The following is a 20,897-nucleotide window of genomic DNA, read 5'->3' as shown; positions in this document are numbered from 1 at the left end:
ATTCCTATTTTCCTATAAATTATATTCTTAGCAAAAAATATTCTTATTTAGTAGTAGTAGCCATAATTCATAAATGACACCATGCAGGGTTCTATATGGAGCCATTTTGGTTCAGGGAAGAAGAACCTCTAGAGTTCTGATCAAAGAACCCTATAAAAGGTTTCTATATAGAACTTTTAGTGGTTCCATATATTAAGCAAGCGATAGAACCCTTTTTGTTTAAAACAGGAGTGAAGAGTGTGTTGATTTGACGGTAGTATTGTCAAAATTCCGCTTGTAACAACAATCAGAATTAGTAAAAACAATAAGGTTCTGCATGACAACATATTAGACAATAACTAAGAGTAGGATAAATGATTGTGTCATGCAAAACTTCTATAGATGTGTGTGTGTATGATGGTAAAGATGTGTCTGTGTGTGTGTGTGTGTGTGTGTGTGTGTGTGTGTGTGTGTGTGTGTGTGTGTGTGTGTGTGTGTGTGCTGGTGAGACAACCACATATCACAGTCAAATATACAGGATACAAACGTTTCATTCCAGCTATATAGCGTTTTGCTTAACAAAAATTAATACGCAAAAATCTATTAATTAAAATCTTAGAACAACAATATTTTACACGCACATGAAGGTACCCATAAGCAATCATTTCTGATGTAAAATAACAAACGTGAAAAAATTGTGGATATAACGTTTTAGAAATAAACTCCTTATAAATTCTTAAACAACATTGTCATCTCACCTCTTAGCTTTGGTGTTATGTCCCCCAGAGAGACTTGTTTTAGAGGCAGGGACCCCCTCCTCTCTCTCCCCAGAGAGACTCATTTTAGAGGCAGAGCCCCCCTCCTCTCTCTCCCCAGAGAGACTCATTTTAGAGCACTGACCCCTAAACAGAGATCCAACAGTTTGGTTGTGGTTAACACAGTGACAACTAATTATTGAAGGTCAATTGTTCTATTTTATTCATTATCTCTTAGAAATAAAACATTTACTAACAGACACGTCCAAACAGTCAGGTGATTTAATGCAATCACATCAACACGTAGTTTAGTGAGCAGGTAGCTTAGTGGGTAAGAGCGTTGTGCCAATAACCGAAAGGTCGCTGGTTCTAATCCCCGAGCCGACTAGGTGAAAAATCTGTCGATGTGCCCTTAAGCAAGGCACTTAACCCTAATTGCTCATGTAAGTCGCTCTGGATAAGAGCGTCTGCTAAATGACTGAAATGTAAATGTCATGACTGGTATTGTTAACCTTTTCTCCATGTAGTGGAACTAATAATAGTAATAATAATAATAATGGGGGATTGATGGAAGTTACAATCTATCTGAAATATTAAAGCTGATCTAAAACTAAAATAAAATAAAAATGATAATAATGTCTCACTTTCTCTTGTAATAATTCCACTCATTCTAGTGTGTTGCTTTGTTCAACAGGTCTGCTATAATTATGATATTATTGAATTTAATTCATAATATCAATGTTAAGAAAAGTACGTTCAGGTTTCATACAAAATTACACAGGAAGCAGGAGCTCATTGTAATTTAGAAAACAACAAATGTTCTGATATTCTGAAAGATGATTTAGAACTATGATACATTAACATTTTTACAAATTGTAAAATAACCACGATATACGAATCATATAATACGAGATATGAACAAAAATATGTTTTTGAATCTGACTTGCCTACGCCCAGTTAGCGCCATTTTGAATGATTGAACTGACACGTACCTGTCCCAGGTGAAATGGACTGTTAGATCTGAGTGTTTTACTGTCATTCTCTATACTATAATAACACCATATCTTTAATTTCCCTACACACTTTACAATAATCCCTTGGAAGATTCTTACCTTGTAGCCTGTATTCACAACCAGAACATGTCAAGTCATTGAGATATTTTCCGTTGTGCTGAGAGAGCACCTTCCTGATGACAAGTGGCTCTGTATCTATGTTCTAGGTACAGTTGATCTTTGGATGCAATAATATCTGGTCAAAGTCCAGTGACTCAACACCATAGTATAGCATAAACATAACAGTAGTTTAACCTTTGGCCAGTAATGGCCATGGCATACTATAAAATGTTGAATCATTATGACGGATCCAGTTTCAACATATCTCTAATTTAGAAGTTAAAATATTAAATTAAATGATTTTATACTAATACAATTGCTCAGAGAAAGAGATTGTTTAACAAGTAATACTTTTTTTCTCAAAAAGGTAGCGGTCAAAATTGACACCCCCGTTCAATACCTCCCTTGCGAGAACACATTGGGAGGGATATTAGACAATTCCTACATACAGAATCCTTCCAAATGAGCAACTACAGGAAGGTAAAGGTACAACTAAACACACAATAAAGAAACAAATCTCCCTAATTGACAGGAGGCTTGATTCTTAGTCATTTACCCACCGGCCTCTTACTACTAACTATCCCAATGTATACATTCTACCAACATCATACATAAATAATCCCTGGTAGGATCCTTACTACTATCCCAATGTATACATTCTACCAACATCATACATAAATAATCCCTGGTAGGATCCTTACTACTATCCAAATGTATACATTCTACCAACATCATACATAAATAATCCCTGGTAGGATCCTTACTACTATCCCAATGTATACATTCTACCAACATCATACATAAATAATCCCTGGTAGGATCCTTACTACTATCCCAATGTATACATTCTACCAACATCATACATAAATAATCCCTGGTAGGATCCTTACTACTATCTCAATGTATATATTCTACCAACATCAAACATAAATAATCCCTGGTAGGATCCTTACTACTATCCCAATGTATACATTCTACCAACATCATACATAAGTAATCCCTGTTAGGATCCTTACTTTGCAGCCTGAATAAAAAAATAAATAAAAAAATGATTGCCTTGGCAACGTCTATTTGGGGATCCCAATAAAAAACTAAATACTTAACATGACCACAATAATGTCAGCTGTAGTTGTTGTAAGATGCCCATCATACACTGGTGGCAGGTAGTCTAGCGGATAAGGGTGTTGGACCAGTAACCGAAAGGTTGCTGGTTCAAAACCCTGAGCTGACTAGGTAAAAAAAACTGTAGATGTGCCCTTGAGTGTCTTTGGATAAGAGCATATGTTAAATGATGAAAATGTAAATACTATTATTTAAAATGGTCTAGGGCTTTATTAATGTATTTTAATGCCTATCATCTGCCATGTAAAGTGTTACCATGCAATTTCTGTGAAAAAAGCCTGAAATGGTGGAAGGTCAAAGATCATGAGTATTTGATGTCTGTGTCTCTCTCAGTCTCTGTCTGTCTCTAACCCCAGTTGTCAGTAACGAAAACAGTTAGCTACACCTCATGGTTAATGGTTTATCCTCATGGTGTGTAGAAAGCATACCTATATAAAAGTATATTTGTTCTTGTCCAGCCATTAAATATTTTTAGATGACAGATCAGGATATCCTATAAACTCTAAACTGGAGAGAGGACAGAGCAGGATATCCTATACACTATAAACTGGAGAGAGGACAGAGCAGGATATCCTATAAACTCTAAACTGGAGAGAGGACAGAGCAGGATATCCTATAAACTCTAAACTGGAGAGAGGACAGATCAGGATATCATATAAACTCTAAACTGGAGAGAGGACAGAGCAGGATATCCTATAAACTCTAAACTAGAGAGAGGACAGAGCAGGATATCCTATAAACTCTAAACTGGAGAGAGGACAGAGCAGGATATCCTATAAACTCTAAACTGGAGAGAGGACAGAGCAGGATATCCTATAAACTCTAAACTGGAGAGAGGACAGAGCAGGATATCCTATAAACTCTAAACTGGAGAGAAGACAGAGCAGGATATCCTATAAACTCTAAACTGGAGAGAGGACAGAGCAGGATATCCTATAAACTCTAAACTGGAGAGAGGACAGAGCAGGATATCCTATAAACTCTAAACTGGAGAGAGGACAGAGCAGGATATCCTATAAACTCTAAACTGGAGAGAGGACAGAGCAGGATATCCTATAAACTCTAAACTGGAGAGAGGACAGAGCAGGATATCCTATAAACTCTATACTGGAGAGAGGACAGAGCAGGATATCCTATGAACTCTAAACTGGAGAGAGGACAGAGCAGGGTATCATATTAACTCTAAACTGGAGAGAGGACAGAGCAGGATATCCTGTAAACTCTAGTAAGTAAATGTTTAATCAAGGAAGTGTGTGTCTCCTAAATGGTGTGTGAGTCTTTTTATCACACTGTAATTCAAGAAGTTGGAACACACTCCTAAGATGAGTGTCTCTGAGGAGAGAGAGGAGGGGGGCACTGCCAACCCCCAGACCCAGAGAGCTGTCTCCAGTACCCAGCTGTCTGTCTATGACTGGTCCATGTACAATCCTCTCAATGTTGTCAGTGGACCAATGCCCTTTGACCCAAAGTAAGATTACTGCCATACATTATAGATTATAAAAGGGGAATTCCTCAAAGATCTTTGGAGAATGTGAGAATGTAACAGACTGTAGTCTCGTTGGGAGGTTGGGAGTTCAACGTTATATCAATCATTTATTTATGAAGCCCTTTTACATCAGCAGTTCCATGTGGGGAGAAATAGAGGGAAATGTCTGACATGATGAATGATGCAGGGTGATTTCTGATACTACTGATCATCATTACTGTATGAAATACTATGGGGTTTAATAATGATCCAGGGTGATTTCTGATACTACTGATCATCATTACTGTATGAAATACTATGGGGTTTAATAATGATCCAGGGTGATTTCTCATACTACTGATCATCATTACTGTATGAAATACTATGGGGTTTAATAATGATCCAGGGTGATTTCAGATACTACTGATCATCATTACTGTATGAAATACTATGGGGTTTAATAATGATCCAGGGTGATTTCTCATACTACTGATCATCATTACTGTATGAAATACTATGGGGTTTAATAATGATCCAGGGTGATTTCTGATACTACTGATCATCATTACTGTATGAAATACTATGGGGTTTAATAATGATCCAGGGTGATTTCTGATACTACTGATCAACATTACTGTATGAAATACTATGGGGTTTAATAATGATCCAGGGTGATTTCTCATACTACTGATCATCATTACTGTATGAAATACTATGGGGTTTAATAATGATCCAGGGTGATTTCTGATACTACTGATCATCATTACTGTATGAAATACTATGGGGTTTAATAATGATCCAGGGTGATTTCTGATACTACTGATCATCATTACTGTATGAAATACTATGGGGTTTAATAATGATCCAGGGTGATTTCTGATACTACTGATCATCATTACTGTATGAAATACTATGGGGTTTAATAATGATCCAGGGTGATTTCTGATACTACTGATCATCATTACTGTATGAAATACTATGGGGTTTAATAATGATCCAGGGTGATTTCTCATACTACTGATCATCATTACTGTATGAAATACTATGGGGTTTAATAATGATGCAGGGTGATTTCTGATACTACTGATCATCATTACTGTATGAAATACTATGGGGTTTAATAATGATCCAGGGTGATTTCTGATACTACTGATCATCATTACTGTATGAAATACTATGGGGTTTATTAATGATCCAGGGTGATTTCTCATACTACTGATCATCATTACTGTATGAAATACTATGGGGTTTAATAATGATCCAGGGTGATTTCTCATACTACTGATCATCATTACTGTATGAAATAATATGGGGTTTAATAATGATCCAGGGTGATTTCTGATACCACTGATCAACATTACTGTATGAAATACTATGGGGTTTAATAATGATCCAGGGTGATTTCTCATACTACTGATCATCATTACTGTATGAAATACTATGGGGTTTAACAATGATCGAGGGTGATTTCTGATACTACTGATCATCATTACTGTATGAAATACTATGGGGTTTAATAATGATCCAGGGTGATTTCTGATACTACTGATCATCATTACTGTATGAAATACTATGGGGTTTAATAATGATCCAGGGTGATTTCTGATACTACTGATCATCATTACTGTATGAAATACTATGGGGTTTAATAATGATCCAGGGTGATTTCTGATACTACTGATCATCATTACTGTATGAAATACTATGGGGTTTAATAATGATCCAGGGTGATTTCTGATACTACTGATCAACATTACTGTATGAAATATTATTTTTTACTTTAAAAAACTGCATTGCTGGTTAAGGGCTTATAAGTAAGCATTTCACTGTAATGTCTACACCTGTTGTATTTGGCGCATATGGAAAATACAATTTGATTTGATTTGAAAATATATTGGAGTTTGTCTGTCAGAGACTCCAACCAGACCCAGAGAGTAGAGTCTCCATTACCCAGCTGTCAGAGACTCCAACCAGACCCAGAGAGTAGAGTCTCCAGTACCCAGCTGTCAGAGACTCCAACCAGACCCAGAGAGTAGAGTCTCCAGTACCCAGCTGTCAGAGACTCCAACCAGACCCAGAGAGTAGAGTCTCCAGTACCCAGCTGTCAGAGACTCCAACCAGACCCAGAGAGTAGAGTCTCCATTACCCAGCTGTCAGAGACTCCAACCAGACCCAGAGAGTAGAGTCTCCAGTACCCAGCTGTCAGAGACTCCAACCAGACCCAGAGAGTAGAGTCTCCAGTACCCAGCTGTCAGAGACTCCAACCAGACCCAGAGAGTAGAGTCTCCAGTACCCAGCTGTCAGAGACTCCAACCAGAACCAGAGAGTAGAGTCTCCAGTACCCAGCTGTCAGAGACTCCAACCAGACCCAGAGAGTAGAGTCTCCAGTACCCAGCTGTCAGAGACTCCAACCAGACCCAGAGAGTAGAGTCTCCAGTACCCAGCTGTCAGAGACTCCAACCAGACCCAGAGAGTAGAGTCTCCAGTACCCAGCTGTCAGAGACTCCAACCAGACCCAGAGAGTAGAGTCTCCAGTACCCAGCTGTCAGAGACTCCAACCAGACCCAGAGAGTAGAGTCTCCAGTACCCAGCTGTCAGAGACTCCAACCAGACCCAGAGAGTAGAGTCTCCAGTACCCAGCTGTCAGAGACTCCAACCAGACCCAGAGAGTAGAGTCTCCAGTACCCAGCTGTCAGAGACTCCAACCAGACCCAGAGAGTAGAGTCTCCAGTACCCAGCTGTCAGAGACTCCAACCAGACCCAAAGAGTAGAGTCTCTAGTACCCAGCTGTCAGAGACTCCAACCAGACCCAGAGAGTAGAGTCTCCAGTACCCAGCTGTCAGAGACTCCAACCAGACCCAGAGAGTAGAGTCTCCAGTACCCAGCTGTCAGAGACTCCAACCAGACCCAGTTAGTAGAGTCTCCAGTACCCAGCTGTCAGAGACTCCAACCAGACCCAGAGAGTAGAGTCTCTAGTACCCAGCTGTCAGAGACTCCAACCAGACCCAGTTAGTAGAGTCTCCAGTACCCAGCTGTCAGAGACTCCAACCAGACCCAGAGAGTAGAGTCTCCAGTACCCAGCTGTCAGAGACTCCAACCAGACCCAGTTAGTAGAGTCTCCAGTACCCAGCTGTCAGAGACTCTAACCAGACCCAGAGAGTAGAGTCTCTAGTACCCAGCTGTCAGAGACTCCAACCAGACCCAGAGAGTAGAGTCTCCAGTACCCAGCTGTCAGAGACTCCAACCAGACCCAGAGAGTAGAGTCTCCAGTACCCAGCTGTCTCTATGAAGAGTGACTGTTCCATGGACAATCTCCACATTTTATCAGCAGAACTACGCCATTTGATCAAAGGTAATATGAGAGAGACATCACTTTCAACAGTACCTTTTATTGTTCAGAGGGTTTTGAGTTCACTTCCTGGGTCGGCGAGAAAGGGACAGAACTATATATCAGTACCTGTTGCTTACTCTGCTCTGTTAAAAAGTTCATCATTACATCACATTCATTGAGAAATAGCAGTGAACGATCTCAATGTCCTTATGTTTTTATAATGTTCCTTCAGCTCTCTGCCAGAGGATCAGTCCAGGTGTGCAGTGTGTCAGCAGGTGCTGAGGGATCCAGTCTCTATCACCTGTGGACACGGGTTCTGCAGACAGTGCATCACCAGATACTGGGAGAAACCTGCTCCTTCAGGAGACTATGACTGTCCTCAGTGTAGAAAGAGATCCAGAACACGTCCTGTACTACAGCACCTGAGTGAACCCAGTGATGCAAACCCTCAACCATATTTGTTGATATGACATGGCAGGTGGAGAGGGATCCCCATATACAACTCTGTGGGGACACCACTAGGTGGAGGCAGAGTGCCACTGTCACACCACAATTTATTCTCACCACAACTACGAGTTATTGTTTAAATGGAATGGAATAGTCCCAAAGGTGCAAAGATCAGTGGAAATCAAGTTCATCTAAAATACAGTACCTAACATTATGAATCCCTTTACCCAAGTCTAGTATGAAGCTATGATTTCAGGATGTTCAGAACATTCCATTTTCAGACAGAAAGGTAGAACTGACCTGAAACAGGATACTGGGCCTCATAGTAGGAGTGCTGATCTAGGACCTGTCCATATAATCTTATTCATTATGATCTAAAAGGCTAAACTGATCCCAGATCAGTACTCCTACTCTGAGATGGTTTGTGGATACGGCCCCTGACCTGAAACAGGAAACTTTTCTCTTCATTTAAGCTTTTGTGTTAAAATTCTAAATCCCTGTAGCTCGTCAACATGGGCACCTACTGTAACTATGGCAACCAGGACCAGATATACTGAATTACTGTGTTGTTGTGTCTCTACAGATGAACAACTCTTTCCATAATGGAGGACCAGATATACTGAATTACTGTGTTGTTGTGTCTATACAGCTGAACAACTCTTTCCATAATGGAGGACCAGATATACTGAATTACTGTGTTGATGTGTCTATACAGCTGAACAACTCTTTCCATAATGGCCTTGTCATTGAACAAGCCCAGAAGGCCAAAGCCTCTTCTGCACACAACATGATGGACAATATCTTTAAACAATATCTTCAATTAAAACCCTTCATTAAAACCCACTAAATAAATTTTAGTGAATACCTTGTCCTTCCAGGTGTTAGACTATTATCAGTGAGTCAGGTGTTCTCTGAACCTGGTCCTGGAGAGCCACTGGGTGTGATCTCTGTGGGCTACGGAGTGAAGCTACACAAAAGAGACTGTTGACTGAAAGTCATCTGACCTTGGCAAAGGACATTGGAATCAGTGTGTCCATGGAACTAGCTGCTAAAGAGGCTCACCAGTTGAGTTCATCAGGAACTTAGTGGGTTCATCTAACAATCCTAATCATCAGCTGATACATTTTAATCTCATACACAGGATAAACCTTCCACCTAGAAAACATCATTTAATAGAAATCACAACCGCTCCTCTGTGTGATCTATGTAATCAAGGTGCCTTGGGCTCCTTTAATCATATGTACTCGGAGTGACCAGGGGACATGTTTTGGAAAGAGGTATCCTCATACCTTGTTCCCCCAGACTGTTATCACTTAATGATAATTCACTACATATTCATTACAGCAAAGCAATGATCTCCTCCCTAAACTCCCTTACTCTCTAGAGAGAATTAGGCCTACCCTTACTTAGCTACCGAACCTCATTATGTAAAAGAATATCATGATGCTCAGCAGACCACGAAACATCAATGTTGAAGGATAAATGTTGATCGGATAAAGTTTATGATAGCCATAACTGAGTCCATTGTTTTTTAAGTCAATGCTGAGTTTAGCCAAAGCACGCTCTGGCAGTGTAGTCTTATCAGTGGCGAAAGAGCCAGTAGGCGGGCAGACAGTCCCTGTACCCCTGTTAGCAGCTCTGATTGGCTGCAACTGGTATGTTACTTATATTGATTGACAGCACTTAATGGGCAAGACTATAGGAAAACAGATTCTCCCATTGGAGAATATTGAACGAGGGCTCATTTTGGCCCTAAACATTCCATTTTTACTGGGATTGTTTTGCAGATTCTTTTTAATTAATGTTCAGCATTTATCAAAGGGCCATTCTAAATTGATAAATGGTATGGATCTTGGCTGTGGGCTGCCAGTTGAATAGCCCTGACCTAGATGCTTAGAAATGTGTTTGCTAGAGCTCTGCTTCCTTCTGTTTTTATTTTGGAAGCCAGTCAATTCAACCTCTCATAAGATCCAAGTCACTGACATGAGGATTGTCATTTCATTACTTGAAATGGTTCTTATTTGATTTATTTTTCAGTCGAGCCCAAAAATTGACAATACATCTGTTTCAACCAGAGAAGTGGTTCCGCAACTGGAAAGAACAGAGAGTGTATTTGTAAATATCAACGTACAGTATATCACACAGGGTTGGGGTCAATTCCATTTCAATTCCAGTCAATTCAAGAAGTACACTGATATTCCAATTCTCTTCAATAGTTTTCAATTAGGAAAATGTGGAATTGGAATTTGGTTAACTTTTTTAATTGAATGGAATTTAAATGGAATTGACCCCAACCCCTTATATCTCAACACAAAATGGCTGTGATTATTTCATTCTTGCACAGGTACTAACCACTTGTGTTAGGGAAATGTTTTTGGGATACTTGTGCAGTAGCATTTTGGGGCTTGTTTCAATTCCAAAGTTTAGTATGTGTCCCATATTCATTGCACGCAATGGATACATCAAGCTTGTGACTCTTCAAACTCGATGGATGCATTTGCAGTTTGTTTAGGTCGTTTCTGATTATTTTGTGCCGAATTGAAATGAATGCTAGATAATGTATTGTGTTGTTTTCTAAACACTGTGGATGCTACAGTCGTCTTACCATGCCCCCACCCCAATGGACGTTTCATGCTGAATAACCACCACTAGTCAGCTTCCTGCTCCCCCTGGCTGTCACAGAAGAGGTAGAGGAAGACCATGAGCTCAGGCCAAAATACTGTGGATATCATCTTTCTACACTCTTAGGAAAGAAAAGTGCTATCTAGAACCTAAAAGAGTTCTTTGGCTGTCCCCATAGGATTTGGGGCGTGTACTATTCTGTGCATTAGCCTACAAAATAGGTAATGGAATGATTACAGTTTTTATTTCTTGATTATATGAAATAACCCTTTTCAGAAAAATCAGGACATGATTGAACAGTTATTGGTTTAGTAAATAAGAGTTGATATGTTGGAGTAAAACAGTTCATGTTTTCAGTGATCAGACAATGTATTCAGTAAAACAACTGTATGAATTCTGATTGTTTTAGTGATTTCAGCTCAACAAACAAATGCTTGGATATGATTCTGAAGACTCAATTAGAAACATAGAAACAACAGAAGATGAATATGTGCCAGGAACAGAACGTGGCAACGAGAGCAGTTTAGAGCTTTACTGTATGGAAGAACAAAGGCCTATAAGGGACATAGAAATACTGTGTCTGACACCTCTGTGCAAGAATCCGCAAGTTCACTTGAAGTCATGCACGTTACAAAGACTAAAGATTGATCGAAACATTACTGTCTCTTTTGTGAGAAACCACAATCAAAAATTGCCCGGCATCTGGAAATTATTCATAAAGGTGAAGCTGAAGTGGCAAAAGGCCCTTTCTTTCCCAAAGAACTCCAAAGACTGGAAGCTCCCACTGACCATACTGAGACAACGTGGGGACAGAGCACACAACAGGCAAATCATAAGAGAAGGCAAAGGTGTTATAGTTCCTTGTAAACAAAGCAGTTTCCCAAATGGAAATCCAAAATATTTCTTGCACTGTGCAAACTGCCAAGGACTCTTTAAAAGACATTCCTATTGTTCAGCATTCACAATGGCATTTTCTGTTGTGACAGGATTGTTATGTTTGGTCTCTCAAGTTTCCACTCTGATGCTGCGTTTGTAACCATGTGGAAGTTGGGAATTTTACCAGTTCTGAAGTCGTAAAAAGCAGTTGGATGCATTCATTTAATTTGAACTCATTGATAAACGGTGGTTGGCTAATGGCCAACAACTTCGTCAACCATTAACTAAAAGTACAGTTATCATGCTTGTAAACAAATTATAGAGTTCAAAAACAGATAGATTTTTATAAATAATGTTTTGTTGTTGCATTTAACTGCCAAAAATGCTGTTATAGAAACCATTTCCTTAGTAGGTGAGGTCAGAGGTCACCGTGTGGGAGAAGTGGGCGCTCAGGATGATAGACCAGTTTCCCACTAGTAATTACCAGTTGGAGGGCCGTTCAAGTGGATTTTTCCCAGTGTTATGTAGTAAATTCCCACTTCCCACCTGGTAACAAACGCACCATGACACTGCCTCCTTCAGTGCCTGATGCGTACTTGTGACTCTCATAAAGGGGGCTTGTCTGTAGCACGGTACATCTCCCACTCCAGGTAATGTGAAAGCCTTGCCCCCACTAAGCCACGCCTCCTAAATCATTTCCCAGTGTGTCTTGCCTTTTATAGTGAATTGTAACATTACCACTGACTGTACTTGTTAGTGACAGAGACATGGTCGTTGAATTCGTTCATTTTCAGTCCTGTGGCCTTAACCAAGTTAGTTCCTAGGCATATATTATCATCATAAAGTCTATCATCATAAAGTATTTGACAATACATTACATATCTCTGAAGGTACATTGTGTATTTTGATATTTTTGTACTCCAGGGAACTATACTGTACCCATATTTCTAAGTGTGTGTATACAGTCGTGTTCAAAAGTTTTGAGAATGACACAAATATTCATTTTCACAAAGTCTGCTGCCTCAGTTTTTATAATGGCAATTTGCATATACTCCAGAATGAAGAGTGATCGGATGAATTGCAATTAATTGCAAAGTCCCTCTTTGCCATGAAAATTAACTTAATCCCAAAAAAACATTTCCACTGCATTTCAGCCCTGCCACAAAAGGACCAGCTGACATCATGTCAGTGATTCTCTCATTAACACAGGTGAGAGTGTTGACGAGGACAAGGCTGGAGATCACTCTGTCATGCTGATTGAGTTAGAATAACAAACTGGAAGCTTTAAAAGGAGGGGGGTGCTTGAAATCATTGTTCTTCCTCTGTTAATCATGGTTACCTGCAAGGAAACACGTGCTGTCATCATTGCTTTGCACAAAAAGGGCTTCACAGGCAAGGATATTGCTGCTAGTAAGATTGCACCTAAATCAAACATTTATCGGATCATCAAGAACTTCAAGGAGAGAGGTTCAATTGTTGTGAAGAAGGCTTCAGGGCGCCCAAGAAAGTCCAGCAAGCACCAGGACCGTCTCCTAAAGTTGATTCAGCTGCGGGATCGGGGCACCACCAGTGCAGAGCTTGCTCAGGAATGGCAGCAGGCAGGCGTGAGTGCATCTGCATGCACAGTGAGGCGAAGACTTTTGGAGGATGGCTTGGTGTCAAGAAGGGCAGCGAGGAAGCCACTTCTCTCCAGGAAAAACATCAGGGACAGACTGATATTCTGCAAAAGGTACAGGGATTGGACTGCTGAGGACTGGGGTAAAGTCATTTTCTCTGATGAATCCCCTTTCCGATTGTTTGGGGCTTCCGGAAAAAAGCTTGTCCGGAGAAGACAAGGTGAGCGCTACCATCAGTCCTGTGTCATGCCAACAGTAAAGCATCCTGAGACTATTCATGTGTGGGGTTGCTTCTCAGCCAAGGGAGTGGGCTCACTCACAATTTTGCCTAAGAACACAGCCATGAATATAGAATGGTACCAACACATCCTCCGACAGCAACTTCTCCCAACCATCCAAGAACAGTTTGGTGACGAACAATGCCTTTTCCAGCATGATGGAGCACCTTGCCATAAGGCAAAAGTGATAACTAAGTGACTCGAGGAACAAAACATCGACATTTTGGGTCCATGGCCAGGAAACTCCCCAAACCTTAATCCCATTGAGAACTTGTGGTCAATCCTCAAGAGGCGGGTGGACAAACAAAAACCCACAAATTCTGACAAACTCCAAGCATTGATTATGCAAGAATGGGCTGCCATCAGTCAGGATGTGGCCCAGAAGTTAATTGACAGCATGCCAGGGCGGATTGCAGAGGTCTTGAAAAAGAAACTTAATGTAATTGTCAATAAAAGCCTTTGACAATTATGGAATGCTTGTAATTATACTTCAGTATACCATAGTAACATCTGACAAAAATATATCATAACACAGAGAGAGAGAGAGAGAGAGAGAGAGAGAGAGAGAGAGAGAGAGAGAGAGAGAGAGAGAGAGAGAGAGAGAGAGAGAGAGAGAGAGAGAGAGAGAGAGAGAGAGAGAGAGAGAGAGAGAGAGAGAGAGTTAAGGTACTGTGGGATTCTTTAATCAGTTTGGCTCATTGGACAGGTCAGAGTCTATGTTTGAATATGTTGAGTGGTTTTTGGCAATACACTGTAGATGTATTCATGGATTTAGCTGTTGAAATTCCTTCCCGGACCCCCCTACTGCTATGGGCTAAGCCACCAATGTCTTCACATCCTTGAGGAGAGAGGAGCTGCTACCCCTGGGAAGAGAGGAGCTGTTACCCCTGGGGAGAGAGGAGCTGCTACCCCTGGGGAGAGAGGAGCTGGTACCCCTGGGGAGAGAGGAGCTGCTACCCCTGGGGAGAGAGGAGCTGCTTCCCCTGGGGAGAGAGGAGCTGCTACCCCTGGGGAGAGAGGAGCTGCTACCCCTGGAGAGAGAGGAGCTGATACCCCTGGAGAGAGAGGAGCTGTTACCCCTGGAGAGAGAGGAGCTGCTACCCCTGGGGAGAGAGGAGCTGCTACCCCTGGGGAGAGAGGAGCTGTTACCCCTGGAGGGAGGAGCTGATAGCCCTGGGGAGAGAGAAGCTGCTACCCCTGGGGAGAGAGGAGCTGCTACCCCTGGGGAGAGAGGAGTTGCTACCCCTGGGGAGAGAGGAGCTGCTACCCCTGGGGAGAGAGGAGCTGATACCCCTGGGGAGAGAGGAGCTGATACCCCTGGGGAGAGAGGAGCTGTTACCCCTGGGGAGAGAGGAGCTGCTACCCCTGGGAAGAGAGGAGCTGATACCCCTGGGGAGAGAGGAGCTGATACCCCTGGGGAGAGAGGAGCTGCTACCCCTGGGAAGAGAGGACCACAAACACTTGATGTTTAGGGATGGCACACACATAGGGAGACAGTTTGCGTTCCTTCTCACATATGCACCTAGGAAGATGCAGTTTTTCTCAACCTGTCATTTTACATAATGTTGCAAGACACATACCATCAAATGAATCCATATACTTTTGTCCATATTTACAGAAGGCTGTCATTTCACAAATTGTTCCTATATTGAAAGGACATAGGGAAAATAAAGTCAAACATTTCAAGTAAAAAATTATAAAAACAATCACAGCATTACTCAGTCTTAATGTATTTTAACCATATTAACCTCTTTAATCAAATTGTTTTCATTTGGAACACTAAATCAGAACTACATTCGGAGTTCCAGACACTTGTAGAATGTATGCCAAGGCACATTGTAAGAGCTATAAAGAGACAGGGAGTGGGAGAGAGAACAGGTAGTACCTGATATGGAAATGAGCAGAACAAACTAAAGGAACTTTCAACGACCGAATGATCATTCCAGACTCTACTTCTATTGAGAGACATATAAAAGGTAAGACGACGATTGTTATGTGTATTAATATAGTTGATGATATTGTTATGTGTATTTATATAGTTGATGATATTGTTATGTGTATTAATATAGTTGATGATATTGTTATGTGTATTCATATAGTTGATGATATTGTTATGTGTATTAATATAGTTGATTATATTGTTATGTGTATTCATATAGTTTATGATATTGTTATGTGTATTAATATAGTTGATGATATTGTTATGTGTATTAATATAGTTGATGATATTATGTGTATTAATATAGTTGATGATAATGTTATGTGTATTCATATAGTTGATGATATTGTTATGTGTATTAATATAGTTGATGATATTGTTATGTGTATTCATATAGTTGATGATATTGTTATGTGTATTCATATAGTTGATGATATGTTTTGTGGACAGTGTTATAATAGGCCTACTCTCCTTAAAAACCCTTTTTGGCACTAGGTAGAACCCTTTTGGGTTCCATGAATAATCCTTTCCACAGAGGGTTCTACATGGAAGCCAGAAGGGTTCTACCTGGAACCTAAATGCGTTCTCCTATGGGGACAACCAGAGGACCCTTTTGGAACTCTTTTTTCTAAGAGTGTACTGTATCATAGGTCTATAGACTTGTCTTCTCAAAACAGGCTTAAAACACAACAAGCAACAACATTTTCTCTTTCTAATCTACTGTTAACGCTTTTCACTCAGGAAGGTATGTTGTGTGAAAGAGAGACTAATAAATACTGTGGAAAGACTAACAACAAATTATACTTTCTCAAAACAGGTTGTGTGTGTTCATTAGTGCCCACCGTAGCAAAACGTTTGGCAACGGAAACCGTTTAGGTCACGTTGTACAGCGTTTGGAGTAAATTGTTTATTGCAACATTTTAAAACTGTTGGCTGCGGTGTAAACTAATGAATACAACCCAGGTTGTAGCCTACAACTCGGCTGTTGATATCTGCCTGATGCTGTAACCTGAACTTAGCCTGAGGGGTGTACTATGATGCAAGCTAGATATACTGGTTTTCTAAAGCTAGCTAGCTTCAGTTAGCTTCACATTCCAGCTCAGGCCTCATCCATAGGAATGTACAGAGTGCTAGTCATCAGGAAGGTGCTCTCTCAGCAGAACGGAAAATATATAATGACATGACAGTTTAATCATACAAAATGGCGCTAACTGGATGTGGGCAAGTCAAAGGTTGCTGAGGGGAGGACAGCTCATATTAATGATACCATTCCACCTATTCCGCTCCAGTCATTACCACAAGCCCGTCCTCCCCAATTAAGGTGCCACCAACCTCCTGTGATTTCAATACATCAATATTCATTGATCATAGTTCTACATTTCACATTGAATTGCATGGAAGTTATTCTGCAGTGGGGGGTGATCAAATTAAGATCCTTTACTCAGAATTTTACTTGGTGATATGGTGCTTCTAGTGATAGACAACATTTAGAGACAGAACACAGAGAGTAGTTTACACAAAGTTTATATACAACATTATACACAAATAGCTAGAGTGAGCATTGAGCTATAAGAGAATGAGCAGTGGATATACAAATGTATACAATGGGTGGGTCTAATCCTGAATGCTGATTGGTTAAAACTTCATTCCAGCCGGTGTCTATTCCACAAATTACCACCGGCTAAATCTATGACATTAAATGCCTATTTACTCTGTTCCATCTGACTGTGCAATCCACTATCTCATCAGCCCAGCCAGGCAATTTATAAACTTGATCTCCACTATAAAAAGCATCTAGACATTATCTCACATTTCTTTTAGACTAACATTTAGTTTTCAACAGCAGAGGTTTGTATAAACATTGCTGTCTGTCCGACATTTGCAACATTGTTTCAATATTCAAATTTGATCTCCAGCTGTCGCATAGTAATGAACGTGTCAGGAGTTGGGATGAGACAGACTGGCAGGCAGCTTTTCTCAACCAGTCGAAATCATGAATACAAAGACATATCAATAGAAAACAGGTAAAACGAAACGAAGTGCAGCTAGTTTTCAGTCTTTCCAGCTTCTATTGGAAGTTATTGTGTTAGCTGTGTTGTTGGCTAGCTCCTCTGAACAACAGTGTCCTGACGAGAGAGCACATATTTTATGCCAGGTGAAATCGCGCCTCATTAGCTCATTGTTATGGATGTATCCAAATAAATGTCACTAGAAAACAGCTTAAACAAACGCAAATGCAGCTACTTTGCTGTTATTCTGGCTGCACTGTTTGACGTGACTAAGTTAGCCGTAGTTGGCTAGCTAGCAAGCAAGGGATAAGAACGTTGCCAGCCAGTATGGCAATGGAACATTTAGAACGAACGACTGGGTCACATCCATAGATACAGAACAAAAAGACTTAACTACTGGTTCGCATCCATAGATACAGAACAAAAAGACTTAACAACTGGGTCGCGTCCATAGATACAGAACAAAAAGACTATAGATAGATACAGAAAGACTATAACTATAGATACAGAACAAAAATACTTAACAACTGGGTCGCGTCTCTGGCAACCGAACCGATAGAACGAACGACCAGCCGGCTTGGGTAGCAACCATAGATTTGTGTCGGGACTATATCTTGTGGAAGGATGAAATAGTAAGAAATATATTCATCAAAATAACGTTTTAAATGAAAATATGTTAATCATTATTTGAATATGTTGGTAACTCGTTGAATACAAGTGATAATGCCTTCGAAGCCGGTGTTTGGAGGATATATTGGCACAGTTTGCCTAACAAAACCCGTACCAAAATATCTTCCAAACACCGGCTTCTCTGGCATTATCACTTAAATACAGTACAGTGGGTATACAGGAGATTTATATAAATATATCTAAGAGAGATGAACAGAGTGCTAATGCAGTATAGTTCAGTTATTTAGTGTACAGTTCAGAGATGGCTTGATGTGGTGTGCAGCATAGAGTGTATAGTCCTTTAGTCTCTATGGACCAGATGGTAGTGTACAGTTCAGAGATGGCTTGATGTGGTGAGCAGCATAGAGTGTATAGTCCTTTAGTCTCTATGGACCAGATGGTAGTGTACAGTTCAGAGATGGCTTGATGTGGTGTGCAGCATAGGGTGTATAGTCCTTTAGTCTCTATGGGCCAGATGGTAGTGTACAGTTCAGAGATGGCTTGATGTGGTGTGCAGCATAGAGTGTATAGTCCTTTAGTCTCTATGGACCAGATGGTAGTGTACAGTTCAGAGATGGCTTGATGTGGTGTGCAGCATAGAGTGTATAGTCCTTTAGTCTCTATGGACCAGATGGTAGTGTACAGTTCAGAGATGGCTTGATGTGGTGTGCAGCGTAGAGGGCATAGTCCTTTAGTCTCTATGGGCCAGATGGCCAGTTGGTGAGGGCTACAGCATGGGGAAAGAAACTGTTCAGATGGGGGTCTATAACATCCAATCACATAGGTTTACAGCAGCTGACAGTTGCAACGTCATTGCTAATAATGCAAACTGCCTTGGTTTAGATAAAGACATGTTCTGTACAGATGTAGGATCTTAATTGAATCACCTTGTTACAGTAGAACTAACACTTTTCGTGTATTGGAGGGTTAAAAAGGCTTCTGAAGTTTGTAATTTCCACTTTTCCACCTTTCCCTTTTAAAAAATGACCATTCATTATAATCCACATAATAATTCAAATGTCGAGTTGCTTCAGGATTATTTTCCTGCTGTAGCAAACGGGCTCAAATTAAGATCCTACATCTGTAGCAATATACCTGTCTTTAATGTACATGGCTATATTAGGAGGACAGGATTCTCTTTACACCATTGTTTCTTGACCATTTTACATATTTTATTTACTGTTGTTTAGGCTGGTTGAATGAGTTCCCTATGAGAGGCTACTTCATCTGCAAGAAAACAGGAGGCCGCACCAGTTTCCTCATATGAAATTAAAAGTAAGTGTGTAGCCTAGGCAGTTACACAATGGATGTTGAAACTGTGGTGCAAATTTCTAGGCAACATTAGAAGCCGGATAAATGTGTTGATTTGAAGGAAAGACGGGCAGACTGGTAGGTCTGGGCTGCATACAAACTCTTATAATGTTATAAAGTTAGGTCGCCGTCAGACATTCAATAGACAGAGTCCGCTTGAGATACAGAATCATTTATGGTCCTTTATCCAGTGGTGTAGTGCTATTTATTTAGGTGAGGGAGCGCCAAAATAAATGTCAACAAAGTCATCATTTTGTCATATCAAAGTCTGTACAGACAAATCTAGCCTATTGAATAGCCAGCCTAACATTACAGGGCTCTCCAACCCTGTTTCTACAGCGCTACACCTGTAGGGTTTCACTCCAACCCCATTTGTAACTAACCTGATTAATCTTAGAAACCAACTCATTATTTGAATTAGGTGCACTAGTTTTGAGTTGGAATGAAAACCTACAGGATGGTTGCTCTCCAGGAACAGGATTAGAGAGCCCTGTTATAGAAAATGCATAAAATGCATCCTCCAAATGCAACATCAGCATATGCCCACATATTGTCTAAAGCAAAGGGTGTCAAACGTACGGCCCGCGGGCCGGATCAGGCCCGCAAACGGGTTTAATCCGGCCCGCGAGATGATAAAAAAAAAAATATGTATATATATATATATATATTGTAAAGTATAAAAATACGCTGCAATTTTTCAATAAAATTAACTGCTGTTCCAATTGCGTCCACTGGATGGCGAAATAGCAATTGTGTTAAGCAAGCAAACTGTTTATACCGGGGCAGAGCAAGTAGGTCAAGCACGTGCAGCCAATGAGCTACTTTGTTTTGCCCGTGATATTTATTACGGCTTCTACTTTTAACATTATGTGCTTTGTTACCCTCATTGCCCCAATATGTCTCTGTCAAAAAAGAGAAAAGTGGACGCAGAGTGCAGAGTGTTCCAAGAAAAATGGTCTTCCTATTTAATCACGGAATTGAATGGGAAAGCTGTATGTTTGGTGTGTTCAGAGCATGTTGCAGTGCTGAAAGAATATAACCTTCATCGCCACTATGTGAGTCTTCATGCCGACAAATATGACAACTTTCAAGGACAGCGGAGATGAGAGAAGGTGAATGAACTGTTGGCGGGTCTGAAGAAACAGCAGTCTGTGTTTACTCACAGCCGAGACATCAGTGACGCTGCAGTGAAAGCTAGCTACCTCATTGCTAATGAAATCGCAGTGGCTTCAAAACCATTTAGTGAGGGTGAATTTGTAAAAACATGCATGATGAAGGCAGCGGAGATTGTGTGCCCTGAAAAGCGGCAGGCTTTTGCAAATATCAGCCTGACAAGAAACACAGTTGCAGACAGGATTTCCGATCT

At 40.6% G+C, this 20,897-nt stretch overlaps 1 protein-coding gene across 1 annotated transcript in view; it reads left to right on the top strand.

Annotated features, from left to right (window-relative positions):
• Nucleotides 1-4,290: 4,290 nt before the first annotated feature.
• The window catches only part of LOC311116447 (NLR family CARD domain-containing protein 3-like), a gene marked incomplete at its 5' end in the record, with an annotated part of 33,113 nt that continues 16,506 nt past the window's right edge, over nt 4,291-20,897 (top strand). The window contains one exon of the mRNA XM_084191532.1: nt 4,291-4,357. Within this exon, the coding sequence (XP_084047658.1) occupies nt 4,291-4,357 (67 nt within the window). The remainder of the gene's footprint in view (nt 4,358-20,897) is intronic.

The sequence above is a fragment of the Coregonus lavaretus genome (assembly GCF_964263955.1).
Source record: "Coregonus lavaretus genome assembly, contig: HAP1_SCAFFOLD_960, whole genome shotgun sequence".
Classification (NCBI taxonomy): domain Eukaryota; kingdom Metazoa; phylum Chordata; class Actinopteri; order Salmoniformes; family Salmonidae; genus Coregonus; species Coregonus lavaretus.
The sequence above is the reverse complement of the archived record's forward strand: the minus strand, read 5'-3'. Positions and strand labels throughout refer to the sequence as shown.